The following is a 13,714-nucleotide window of genomic DNA, read 5'->3' on the forward strand; positions in this document are numbered from 1 at the left end:
TGTCTTCTCCCCCTATTTCCGTGATTTTCTCAATCTCCTTTCTTTCTTCCTGCCGTCTTTCAGTGTGTGTCCTTTCCTCTCTCTCCTGAAGCCCATGGATAAACACTGATTTTGCCCTTTCTTCCTCCCATTGCCTCACCCTCTGTGACTCTGGATCCTGCCTGTATGTGGTCAGTTTCTCCCTTGATTTTTCCAGTGGCTCTTGATAGCCTTGTTGTGCCTCAGCATTTGACCTATCACCCTCTCCATCTGCAACCAGCTGATCTTCCCTTTCACTCCTTGGTCCTCCTTGGCAGATTGATGTGACCTTAGCATAATTCATAATTCCTTCCTTCCTGTTCGTGTGTGTGTGTGTGTGTGTGTGTGTGTGTGTGTGTGTGTGTGTGTGTGTGTGTATGTGCGCGTGTGTGTGTGTGTGTGTGTGTGTGTGTGTGTGTGTGTGTGTGCGTGTGTGTGTGTGTGTGTGTGTGTGTGTGTGTGTGTGTGTGTGTGTGTGTGTGTGTGTGCGTGTTGTGTGTGTGGTGTGTGTGTGTGTGTGTTATGTGTGTGTGTGTGTGTGTGTTATGTGTGTGTGTGTGTGTGTTATGTGTGTGTGTGTGTTTATGTAGTCATCAGGTTGTACCTGCGGGAGTCGAGTCCTGGTTCCTGGTCATACCACGTTGTCTGATGATCCGTGGCTTCATACCTGATCTTGAAGCTGTGTATTGTGTTTACTGCCTCCACTCCACTCTTCTCAACCTTAACAGTGAGAATGTTTCTCTCAACATCCGTGCTAAACATCGATATTTATAAGACAGTCATGTCCAGGTATTATAGACAGTAATATCGTGATATTATAGACAGTAAAATACAGGTGTTAAACATGGTAATGCTCAGATATTTAACACAGTAATACTCAGATATTTAACACAGTAATACTCAGATGTTTAACACAGTAATACTCAGATGTTAAATACAGTAATACTCAGATGTTTAACACAGTAATACTCAGATGTTTAACACAGTAATACTCAGATGTTTAACACAGTAATACTCAGATGTTTAACACAATAATACTCAGATGTTAAATACAGTAATACTCAGATGTTAAATACAGTAATACTCAGATGTTAAATACAGTAATACTCAGATGTTAAATACAGTAATACTCAGATGTTAAATACAGTAATACTCAGATGTTAAATACAGTAATACTCAGATGTTAAATACAGTAATACTCAGATGTTAAATACAGTAATACTCAGATGTTAAATACAGTAATACTCAGATGTTAAATACAGTAATATCCAGATGTTAAATACAGTAATACTCAGATATTAAATACAGTAATACTCAGATGTTAAATACAGTAATATCCAGATATTAAATACAGTAATATCCAGATATTAAATACAGTAATATCCAGATATTAAATACAGTAATATCCAGATATTAAATACAGTAATATCCAGATATTAAATACAGTAATATCCAGATATTAAATACAGTAATATCCAGATATTAAATACAGTAATATCCAGATATTAAATACAGTAATATCCAGGTGCTTAACACAGGTAATATCGAAGATATTTTTCTCCACAGTGTGGTGGCGGTGCGGTACGATATCTTCAGTGTGTGGAGGATGGCTGAGCATTCCTGCCAGACATAAGTAAGACTGTTTATAGTAATATACACCACTGTGTATATACATTGGTGTGCACCACTCAGTGTATATATATTGAGATATACACACAACGCACATATACTGAGATATACACAGTGTATATACACTGATATATATATACACACTTTGTGTACATACACTGATACATACACACACGTACTTAATGTACATACACTAATATATATACACACACAGAGTACATACACTGATATATATACAGTGTATATACACTGATATATACACACACAGTGTATATACACTGATATATATACACACACACTTTGTGTACATACACTGATACATACACACACGTACTTAATGTACATACACTGATATATATACACACACAGAGTACATACACTGATATATACACAGTGTATATACACTGAAATATACACACTATACATACACTGATATATACACACACATACACACTGATATATACACACACAGTGTATATACACTGATATATGAACATTAAAATGGTATAAAATACCGACAGGTTGTTAGGTAAGACACATATGCAACAGTTAGGTATCTTTATTATGAAACGTTTCGCCTACACAGTAGGCTTCTTCAGTCAAGTACAGAAAAGTTGATAGAAGCAGAAGATACTCCATATTGTTTCAGACAACGGAACAATGCTCTTCTCCAGACTGAGGGACTGACCACCTCAAAACTTTAAGGGTGATGGACTGATTACATCGTCTTCAAGTATCTTCTGCTTCTATCAACTTTTCTGTACTCGACTGAAGAAGCCTACTGTGTAGGCGAAACGTTTCATAATAAAGATACCTAACTGTTGCATATGTGTCTTACCTAACACACTGATATATACACACAGTGTACATACATTAATATTGAGATATTGATATTGAGATATACACACAGTGCACATATACTGAGATATACACAGTGTATATACACTGATATATACACACAGTGTACATACATTAATATTGAGATATTGATATTGAGATATACACACAGTGCACATATACTGAGATATACACAGTGTATATACACTGATATATACACACAGTGTACATACATTAATATTGAGATATTGATATTGAGATATACACACAGTGCACATATACTGAGATATACACAGTGTATATACACTGATATATACACACAGTGTACATACATTAATATTGAGATATTGATATTGAGATATACACACAGTGCACATATACTGAGATATACACAGTGTATATACACTGATATATATACACACACACTTTGTGTACATACAGTATACACACAGTGTATATACACCGAGAAATACACCTTTCGATATTTTTAAAAAAATTTCTTTGTTAATTAACAATATAACTTTTTAGGACCGGCGATTTTTTTTCTTATATTCATTATTTTGTACAAAATTTCTGTTCCATAAAATAGACGACTTTAGATTTTGTCTATAAGTTTTGTTGTTTATGTTTTATTTCTTGCGTTTGTGTTTTATTGGTGTTTTAATGTGTTAATCTGTTTCTCTGTTTTATTGGCGTTTTAATGTATGTTTTAATCTATTTCTCTGTTTTATTGGCGTTTTAATGTATGTTTTAATCTATTTATCTGTTTTATTGGTGTTTTAATGTATGTTTTAATCTATTTCTTTGTTTTATTGGTGTTTTAATGTATGTTTTAATCTATTTCTCTGTTTTATTGGTGTTTTAATGTATGTTTTAATCTATTTCTCTGTTTTATTGGTGTTTTAATGTGTTTTAATCTATTTCTCTGTTTTATTGGTGTTTTAATGTATTTTTTAATCTATTTCTCTGTTTTATTGGTGTTTTAATGTTTTGGTCTGTTTTTATGTTTTTAGGTGTTTTAATGTGTGTTTTAATCTGTTTTTAGTGTTTTAATGTTTTTTCTTAAATATTTTGATATTTTAGTCATAATTTCAGGAAGAAATTCCTTGAAACTTTATAATTTTTCTGCGAGTTATACAACACACACAGGAGCGGTAACTCGACCCTTGCAACCATAACTAGGTGAGTACACGATACAGCTCATGGATCAGGGAGTGGACTTAGTAACGACCAGCAAAGAAGCGGGACAGGAACTGTGACTCAACCTTTGCAACCACAAAGTACACACACACACACACAGATGAATCACAGGGATGTTAGGAAGTATTTCTTCAGCCACAGAGTAGTTAGTAAGTGGAATAGTTTGGGAAGCGATGTAGTGGAGGCAGGATCCATACATAGCTTTAAGCAGAGGTACGATAAAGCTGACGGTTCAGGGAGAGTAACTTAGTAGCGACCAGTGAAGAGGCGGGGCCAGGAGCTTGGACTCGACCCCCGCAACCTCAGCTAGGTGAGTACAACTAGGTGAGTACACACACACACACACACACACACACACACACACACACACAGGATGTTCCAGGGAGGGGACACAGAAACAAGAGGCCACAATTGGAAGTTGAAGACACAAATGAGTCAGAGAGATAGTAGGAAGTATTTCTTCAGTCATAGAGTTGTAAGGCAGTAGAATAGCCTAGAAAATGACGTAGTGGAGGCAGGAACCATACACAGTTTTAAGACGAGGTTTGATAAAGCTCATGGAGCGGGGAGAGAGAGGGTCTAGTAGCAACCGGTGAAGAGGCGGGGCCAGGAGCTAGGACTCGACCCCTGCAACCACAAATAGGTGAGTACAAATAGGTGAGTACACACACACACACACACACACACACACACACAAACACTAACACCGTGCCGTCTACCAGCAGGTGTGTGTGTGTATGTGAGGATAGGAAGGGCGGCTAGATAATACTATCCTCCTCCCTGGATGGAACTGTGTGGAGGCTGCTTCTCTCCCCATCCCTCCACTGTCTCAGAGATGATGAAGGCTCGACACTTCGGCAGGAGATTCTCCCTACAGGTAGGTGCTGACGGACTGATATCTCTCAGGAGAATAATATTTGGGTGTAGGGTATGAGTGGGTTTTCTATGTGAATTTATTTATTGGGTAACATTGACAGTGGATTGGGCGAATATTTTGTTATTGGGTTTGGGTTTGAGAAGGATTTAGCTAGTATGGGCCAGTAGGCCTGCTGCAGTGTTCCTCCTGTCTTATGTTCTTATGAGAGAGCTCCTTGCTTGTATTACGTACATGTGTACGCAGGAAGGTAGTTCCTCCCTGGATGGTTGTTGTCATCCATGTTACACACACAGGAAGGTAGGTCTCTGTGTGTGTTTATGTACGTTCTCTCTGTGCGTGTCTGTATGCCTATATGTGAGTTCACCTGTGTCTTTATATCAGTCTGTCCATGTTTATATATCTGTTGACGTGTGTGTGTGTGTGTGTGTGTGTGTGTGTGTGTGTGTGTGTGTGTGTGTGTGTGTGTGTGTGTGTAGTTACACAAGATTGTATTATCTTGTGTAATATCTATCTCGTGTAATTAACTGTCCTGTGTAATCATCTATCCAAATTTTCTGTTTATGCTAAGAATTAATCAAACTCACAAACCAATTAATAATATCCCTAATTACCTATTACACAGTTAATTACCACCATTTTATTAATTAGGAGTGATTGTTAATGACCCTTATGGGAGTCTTAATCACCTGAGTGTGCTTGTTAATTATCTGTGATCTTTAATTACCTTAATGATCTGTTAGATAATTAATGTGTGCTTGCTAATGACCTGTTACATAATTACGTGTGGTTAATAACTAATTACTAACTAGATATTTATGTATGTGTATATTAGTGTTTATGATATACCACTATGTTGGTTTTGTAATATTTAACTAGCTAGTTCTAGTGTTATTAACTAGCTAGTTTTAGTGTAATTATCTAGCTTGTTCTAGTGTAATTACTTAGCTACTTCTAGTGTAATTAACTAGCTAGTTTTAGTGTAATTACCTAGCTAGTTCTAGTGTAATTACTTAGCTATTATCTAGTGTATTAGTGTCAGTCAAGTCCAATTGAATTATTTCTCTATTATAGCTAGTATATATATATATATATATATATATATATATATATATATATATATATATATATATATATATATATATATATATATATATATATATATATATATATATAAATTTGTATAAAGACATGTACTCACTAGCTGCTTTCATTCGCTTCTCTCTAACCCCAATCTTAACCTCACCACTCTCCTCCCATATCCAACCTCAACCTTATCTTCAAACGACCCAACTGACTATATCCTAACACTAACCCTAACCTAACCTAACCTAACCTAACCTAACCTAACCTAACCTAACCTAACCTAACCCTGTGTAGCCAGCACTATATGAGGAGGAACGGGTAAGATATCTCTACCAAGAATTGAACTATTTCTTTCTCTCTTCTGTAAGATAATCTTCAAAGAATTATTTTACTAACAGACAGCTTTCTTTATAAGATTATCTTACAGCCACATCTTTATAAGATTATCTTACAGCCACATCTTTATAAGATTATCTTAGAGCCACATCTTTATAAGATTATCTTAGAGCCACATCTTTATAAGATTATCTTAGAGCCACATCTTTATAAGATTATCTTAGAGCCACATCTTTATAAGATTATCTTACAGCCACATCTTTATAAGATTATCTTACAGACACATCTTTATAAGATTATCTTACAACCACATCTTTATAAGATTATCTTACAGACACATCTTTATAAGATTATCTTACAACCACATATTTATAAGATTATCTTACAGACACATCTTTATTTCTAGAAATTATGATAAGTGTTATTAAGATGTTTACAGTTTAACATCATCACAATATCTTAAAACTCACTGATTTTTCACTGAATTTGAAAGACTGAGACACTTTCAAAAGTTATTCTCACTGATGTGCAGTTCAGAAAGTCAACCTGACTGAAAACAAAAATCTGAAAGTATATACATGTTGTGTACGTGTTTCAAACGTGTTGTTTACGTAAAGACACCATCTTGCTTCCCTCGTTCCACCACTTGAAGGCCTCACCTGTAAGCACAGAGGACTCGGCAAGAGGCAGCTCTGCAGGAAGAAGAGGAGCAGCTGCAGCAGGAGTAGCTGCAGCAGGAGCAGCAGCAGGTGGGAACCAGAGTGTGGGTACAGCGTGTGAAAGAGAGGAACAGCAAGATGATCAACAGCGAAGGTACAAGGTGGTGATCATGGGTGCTGCTAAAGTGGGCAAGACAGCCATTATTAACCAGTTCCTGTACGACACCTTCACTTCCAAGTACACCAGGACGGTGGAGGAGATGCATCATGGAGAGTACGAGGTGAGAGACAGAGAAAGAGAATGTTGCAGATTTGTCAAAGATAGAGACACATAGACAGAGAGATGTTGCGAATTTGTCAGAGACAGAGAGATGTTGCAAAATTGTCAAAATATTTTAATATATATATATATATATATATATATATATATATATATATATATATATATATATATATATATATATATATATATATATATATATATATACATATATTTCCAATACGAAATCAAAATATTACATAGTTGAAAGAACCTATATGTGTCTTTTCTTTTAATTTTGAGCGAGGTTTCCCTGTAGCACAAGTGGTATCTTATTATCCCCTCTGCGTGTCCTAATTCCCATGTCTTGTTCCCCTCTCCTGTGTCTGCTGCAGGTATCCGGCATTTCCCTGACGCTGGACATTCTGGACACGTCAGGATCGTATGAGTTCCCAGCCATGAGGGAACTGTCAGTCAACACTGCTGACGCCTTCATCCTAGTCTACTCCATCACTGATGCTGCATCCTTCGAGGAAGTACGTTTCAGCGTGTCCCCTCCCTCCCTCAACACCCATGTCATGTTATCCCAGTGATGGTCTCTGTGTGATAACTAGAGAAAGCCTCTTCTTGGTGTGGTTTTAGTGGAAGGTTCAAAGTTTGGATCTGTGAGTGCCTAGCTGACGTATTGATTGAAAAATAGACATTTTCTGTGTGGTTGTCTTCCATCTTGAACGCTGATACTTAGCAGCATTAGAAACTAATGTCACACTCTGTACTATTCCTTTTGCGAGCAGTGAAGTAGAGAGGGCTGGGTTGTTGGAGGTGTGGATACCTTTCTCGGATACCGCAGTGACTGAGACATATCTAGTTTGAAATTAAAACCTTGCTGAAAAGTCACTCCAATACCACCAGTCAAAGAATGCATAAATCCCTAAAATAGAGATTAAACTAGACTGTCAGTGTATATATACACAGTCATACACCTCTTAGTGTATATACACTGAGAAACACGTGTCAGTGAATATCCACTGAGAGACATACACTTCTCAGTGAATATACAATGAGAGGCATACACCTGTCAGTGTAGTGTATATACACTGAGAAACTGTCAGTGTATACACACTGAGTAACATATTGTGACTAAATAATGCACGATAACTGGGTGTTGAACCTGTGTCTTACTCAAAGGTAACTTTCTAGTCTGCACCCACACCTACGTCTGGCCCACAGGTACGACATCTACGAGAGTTCATTCTACAGACCAAGAAGGAGGCAGTGCCCATCGTGGTGGTGGGCAACAAGGCGGACCTCGAAGACCAGCGAGTGGTGCCTCTGGAGACCGCGGAGACCACGGTCTTGGTGAAGTGGGAGAACGGTTTCCTGGAGTCTAGCGCGAAGGATAACCTCAATGTCCTTCACATCTTCAAGGAGCTCTTGAACCAGGCCAAAATTAGGTGAGTAGCCTTGGCCAAAATAAGATAGCAAATATCCTACATTGCCTTGCAACTTATGAGACAATTTGCAGATACATGTGCAATGTACTCATGTTGGCCCTTTTATTTTTGTTCTAGTTCCTAGACCTTTTGTGTATCCATGTGCTTTTTTACGCTACTATCCACAAATGGATATATTCTTGCATTACCGTCCACAGGTTGGATATGGGATGCACAATAATATAGTCGCTTGGGCGTCAAAATCGAACTCCTGGCTCAAGTTTCCTTGTATTTCAGATACGCGCTGAGTCCTGCAGTCAAGAGGAGGCGGCAGTCGATGCCCAATGTGGGTCTGCAGATCACCCCGGCACAGCTCTCACATCTCAGACATATTAAACAGAAGAGCAGTGGCAAACGCAACTCATGCAGTATTTCTTAAACCCGACCATAAATGTTACTGCTGCAGTATTTCTTCTACCCGACCATGAACGCAACTCCTGCATATTTCTTATACCCGACCATGAATGCTACACCTTCTCTATCAAGCGAAAGCTGCCTAACTTCGGGACTTACAGGAAGATAAAAAAGCTAGTATAATTTGTAGAAAAGGTCAATTATCTACAGATATATTCAAGATGGAGGATAAATTGCTATTGTCAGCCATGTTTTGTACCCTTGACAATAAAATGAAAATGTCGACAGAAAAGATTTTCTTAAAGCAGTGGAGTGACTTCAAGACTCAATCTTCGTGTTGTGGATCTGAAGGTTCACTGTGTGTTGAAGGACTCTTTAACATAGATTAAGCCTAAGATATGACCTAATCTATGGTGACTGGGACAACCGGGGGTGGAAGGATCCTACCACCTTCTGTGGCAGGAACCTACCACCTTCGGTGGAAGGTACCTACCACTTTTGGTGGAAGGTTCCTACCATGATAACGTCATGGCGTTGCCCGGGATCAGTGCTATGAAGACCCCGATACTAATCATGTACCAGGACCCCTCATACCAAACGTGTACCAGCCTGAGAAACTTACCACGTACCCAGGAATCTTGCTAATGGTAACGTAATAAGCAAAACATAACGAACATTGAGTGACTCCTGGTTTATATACATCAAAGAAATGTTACCAATAAATAGCAAGCGAACCAAAAGATAGACATGAAATCTAGATATAAATGACTGAAACATTTCGTTTCTAGCAAGTGCTAAGAAAAATAGGAAATAAAGCACGAGAGTTATATTAGGTTTGTCAGGAAACGGGACAAGTGTTTCCTGACGCAAGTCTTAGTCGTGTTAGGTAAAAAACACTGGTGTCCTTTTACATAACATATTGTTGGTAATTCTACCAACATTATCACGGTTATAGTCATGATGATGACCCTCACTTGAAGCTTTTAGTCATCAGACCGAAGCCTTCCTCTGGCTTCCCCTTCCACCCATTCAAAAACTATGGTTATGATAACCATTAGTGTTCCAGCACTGGAATGTCCTTCCTCAGCCCTGACAGGAGGAATGATATATCTGTTGCTGGAGTCGGGGAAAAAGACAGAGAAAGTAATGGCTTTCCTCTGGCACCAGACGTTATTTGAGGGAGTTATTGGTTAATAGCGGGGATTTATAGCGACACTTAAAGTGTAATTTGACGATAGACGTATATGAAAAAGAAAGTTTGTAATGACATTTATTCGACGCTTCTGGGAAATATACAGCAATATATTTCTTAATGGAAAATGTGGGCAGCAAAATTACTGAAACCTGTAAATAACAGGAGAGTGACTTGTGTGTAAACAACAGGAGAGTGACTTGTGTGTAAACAACAGGAGAGTGACTTGTGTGTAAACAACAGGAGAGTGACTTGTGTGTAAACAACAGGAGAGTGACTTAAGTGTGTAAACAACAGGAGAGTGACTTACGTGTGTAAACAACAGGAGAGTGACTTACGTGTGTAAACAACAGGAGAGTGACTTACGCGTGTAAACAACAGGAGAGTGACTTACGTGTGTAAACAACAGGAGAGTGACTTACGCGTGTAAACAACAGGAGAGTGACTTACGTGTGTAAACAACAGGAGAGTGACTTACGTGTGTAAACAACAGGAGAGTGACTTACGCGTGTAAGAAAAAAACAAGAGGAATGACTTAGGTGGATTTGCGTAAATAAATTATGATCTGCCAAAGATTTCATGAATAAATCTCTCAATATTTCAACTAGGCTACCACCCATCATCCAGTTTAAAATACTCTCAAAATTTATTTTGGGCACAACTGCTGAATTCATAATGGTATTTTTCACGTGACCATTTTTTTTTTTTCAAAAAAATAAAAAGCATTGTGACGTACAAGTGGGAAAATTCAACGGAAAAATATCCAATATACATTTGAATATTTTTTTCAGATTCTTCAAACTTCAAACGGAATGTAAACAGATGGTAATCTAAGCTTTTGGGGACTACCTGACAGCTTGAGCTGAAAGCTTTAGTTATAACTGTCTGGAAATTGTGAAACAGAGTCAGGGTTGAACTAGGCTTGAGTTTGTTGAACCAGGCTTCATCTCTAATTCTAATTGTATGACCCATCTTCGTCTCTAATTCTATGACCAGTCATCCTCTCTCATGCAGGCTTAGCGCTTAGTATTTAATATAATAATTATGCTCTCTAATTCTAAATATTCTCCATCTCCATTTCTAAATATTCCCCGTCTCTAATTCTAAATATTTCCCTTAGCAAGAAGTGTTTTCAAAAGCCCATGCAAAAAACCTAAGCATTTAGGTAAGATTTCATTTAGATTATGCTGCTCAGTTCTGATCTCTGTATTACAAAATGGGTATAAATGCGCTATAAATAGGATGAGTATAAATGCGCTGTAAAAATGATGACGAAGTTGATTCCATGTCGGAAATCTTTCCTATAGGCTGAAGGCAATGGCCTCTCCTCCTCTGGAAAGACATGAAAATAGGCTGAAGGCAATGGCCTCTCCTCCTCTGGAAAGACATGAAAATAGGCTAAAGGCAATGGCCTCTCCTCCTCTGGAAAGACATGAAAATAGGCTGAAGGCAATGGCCTCTCCTCCTCTGGAAAGACATGAAAATAGGCTGAAGGCAATGGCCTCTCCTCCTCTGGAAAGACATGAAAATAGGCTGAAGGCAATGGCCTCTCCTCTTCTGGAAAGACATGGAGATAGGCTGAAGGCAATGGCCTCTCCTCTTCTGGAAAGACATGGAGATAGGCTGAAGGCAATGGCCTCTCTTCCTCTGGAAAGACATGGAGATAGGCTGAAGGCAATGGCCTCTCTTCCTCTGGAAAGACATGGAGGCGATATATGATTGAAGTGTACAAATGAAAAACATTTTTGAAAGTATTTAACCAAGGCAGGACTCGTAGCAATGGATTCGAGTAGGACAAATCTAGATTTGGAAAGGAATTAGGGAAGCACTGGGTTGGCAATAGAGTTGTAGATGAGTGAAACGAACTCCAGGTAGCGCCGTTGACGCAAGGTCTTTGGGTAGCTTTAAATATAGGTTGGACCTGCTTTGCATGGGCCAGTAGGCCTACTGCAGTGTCCTTCGTTATTGTATTCACGTTTGTAAACCAGATGATGGGGCTACCAATGATGCGTTGGTATCCCCAAGCACACTATATAAGCTTAATGGGGCTACCAATGATGCGCTGATATCCCTAAACACACTATGTAAACTGAATACCGCTACGAATGCAATGTTGGTATCCTCACACTGTGTAAACTGGATGGGGTACCAATGCAGTGTTAGTATCCCTACACACTGTGTAAGCTGGATGGGGTACCAATGCAGTGTTAGTATCCCTACACACTGTGTAAACTGGATGGGGTACCAATGCAGTGTTAGTATCCCTGCACACTGTGTAAGCTGGATGGGGTACCAATGCAGTGTTAGTATCCCTACACACTGTGTAAACTGGATGGGGTACCAATGCAGTGTTAGTATCCCTACACACTGTGTAAGCTGGATGGGGTACCAATGCAGTGTTGGTATACCCACACACTGTAAGATGGACGGGGTACCAATGCAGTGTTGGTATCCCCACACACACTGTGTAAGCTGACCGGGGGTACCAATGCAGTGTTGGTATCCCAACACTAAGCTGGATGGGAATACCAATGTAAGCGTTATCCCCTTACAGTGTAAGCTGGATGGAGTACCACTGCAGTGTTGGTATCCACAGTGTAAGCTGGTTAGGTCTACCACTAGACTACTTTCTTCATTTTCGGCTTCAGCTTTGAACTTCGGCAGGTTTCCTATGAGAAATATATCACAGATCTTTATAGTTTTCCTCCTATAATGTCTTTTTCATTCCATCCGCCTTTAAACGCTATCGATTTCCAAAAAATTCTGAAGCAATAGTCACGTGTTGAGAGTAACAAACATGCCTTCACACGCCTCCTCTAACAGCCTATCAGACTCCAGCTATAGGAATAAATACAACCTGATTGGCTGATTGAGGAGGCTTATATGATATTCCCGAACACTGTAACAGCCTATCAGAATTCAACTTTGGGAAAAAAATAGTTTGATTGGCTGATGCAGAGGTTTGTATGATAGTCCTGAATATTAACAACCTATCAAAATAAGCTTTGAGAATAAATGCAATCTGATTGGCTGGTGCAGCAGAGACTTGTATGAGTCCCGAAAACTGTAACAGCCAATCAGAATCCAGTTTTGGGAATAACTACAACCTGATTGGCTGATTGAGAAGACTTTTATGATATTCCCGAACACTGTAACAGCCTATCAGAACCCAGCCTTGGGAATAAATACAACCAGATTGGCTGCTGCAGAGGCTTGTATGATATTTTCAAACACTAGCATTACTACTAGACATTCATAGGATCAAAGGAGACGTAATGTCATGCACATTCCGGCCGACATTTTCATTTCATGCAAACGAGGCTTCTCATGCAAAATCTTTTCTCAACAAACATTAAAAGCGAATGTTTTAAATTCAATAAAAAACTATTAACATACATTGTGATTTTTACTGGTGTATATACTGATATATATATATATATATATATATATATATATATATATATATATATATATATATATATATATATATATATATATATATATATATATATATATATATATATATTATAAATGGAGAGAAAACCTTGTTGGGAATTTGCCTGACTTATACACCTTGTGGAAAATATTTTCCCAGCTAGAATGTGTATATAAATATAGTTTATATAGATGAGGTTCTAGATGGAGGTGTGGGGTGCCCATAGCCTCGGAAAAATAAAAATGCTTGACGGGGAATAAAAATTACTAGATCTCTCCTTGAGGCTGTTTGAAAATTCTATTTAAACCACACTAGGTTTTATATATACTTTATTATGAAAA

The 13,714-nt window shown here is 38.2% G+C and overlaps 1 protein-coding gene across 3 annotated transcripts; it reads left to right on the plus strand.

Annotated features, from left to right (window-relative positions):
- Positions 1-1,582: 1,582 nt before the first annotated feature.
- Positions 1,583-13,334, plus strand: LOC128704000 (ras-related protein Rap-1b). 3 transcript variants are annotated; one of them, XM_070099203.1, is made up of 7 exons: positions 1,583-1,651; positions 4,407-4,561; positions 5,939-5,962; positions 6,633-6,920; positions 7,294-7,434; positions 8,129-8,352; positions 8,629-13,334. In XM_070099203.1, exons 2-7 carry the CDS (start codon positions 4,469-4,471, stop codon positions 8,768-8,770), a joined length of 912 nt encoding a protein of 303 aa, XP_069955304.1. In that variant the 5' UTR covers positions 1,583-1,651; positions 4,407-4,468; the 3' UTR covers positions 8,771-13,334. The 3 variants fall into 3 exon arrangements, with proteins under 3 accessions (XP_069955304.1, XP_069955303.1, XP_069955305.1); XM_070099202.1 differs by having other exon boundaries at positions 4,410-4,561; XM_070099204.1 differs by lacking the exon at positions 5,939-5,962 and having other exon boundaries at positions 4,410-4,561.
- Positions 13,335-13,714: the final 380 nt, after the last annotated feature.

Source organism: Cherax quadricarinatus, chromosome 66 (assembly GCF_038502225.1).
Source record: "Cherax quadricarinatus isolate ZL_2023a chromosome 66, ASM3850222v1, whole genome shotgun sequence".
Lineage (NCBI taxonomy): Eukaryota > Metazoa > Arthropoda > Malacostraca > Decapoda > Parastacidae > Cherax > Cherax quadricarinatus.

What these genes read in the sequence shown, in the direction of transcription:
- LOC128704000 (XM_070099203.1), top strand. Translation starts at nt 4,469, where the DNA reads ATGGAACTGTGTGGAGGCTGCTTCTCTCCCCATCCCTCCACTGTCTCA. An exon ending in CACTATATGAGGAGGAACGG is followed by an intron (nt 5,963 to 6,632) that starts GTAAGATATCTC and finishes CACCACTTGAAG; the next exon opens with GCCTCACCTGTAAGCACAGA. An exon ending in TGCATCATGGAGAGTACGAG is followed by an intron (nt 6,921 to 7,293) that starts GTGAGAGACAGA and finishes TGTCTGCTGCAG; the next exon opens with GTATCCGGCATTTCCCTGAC.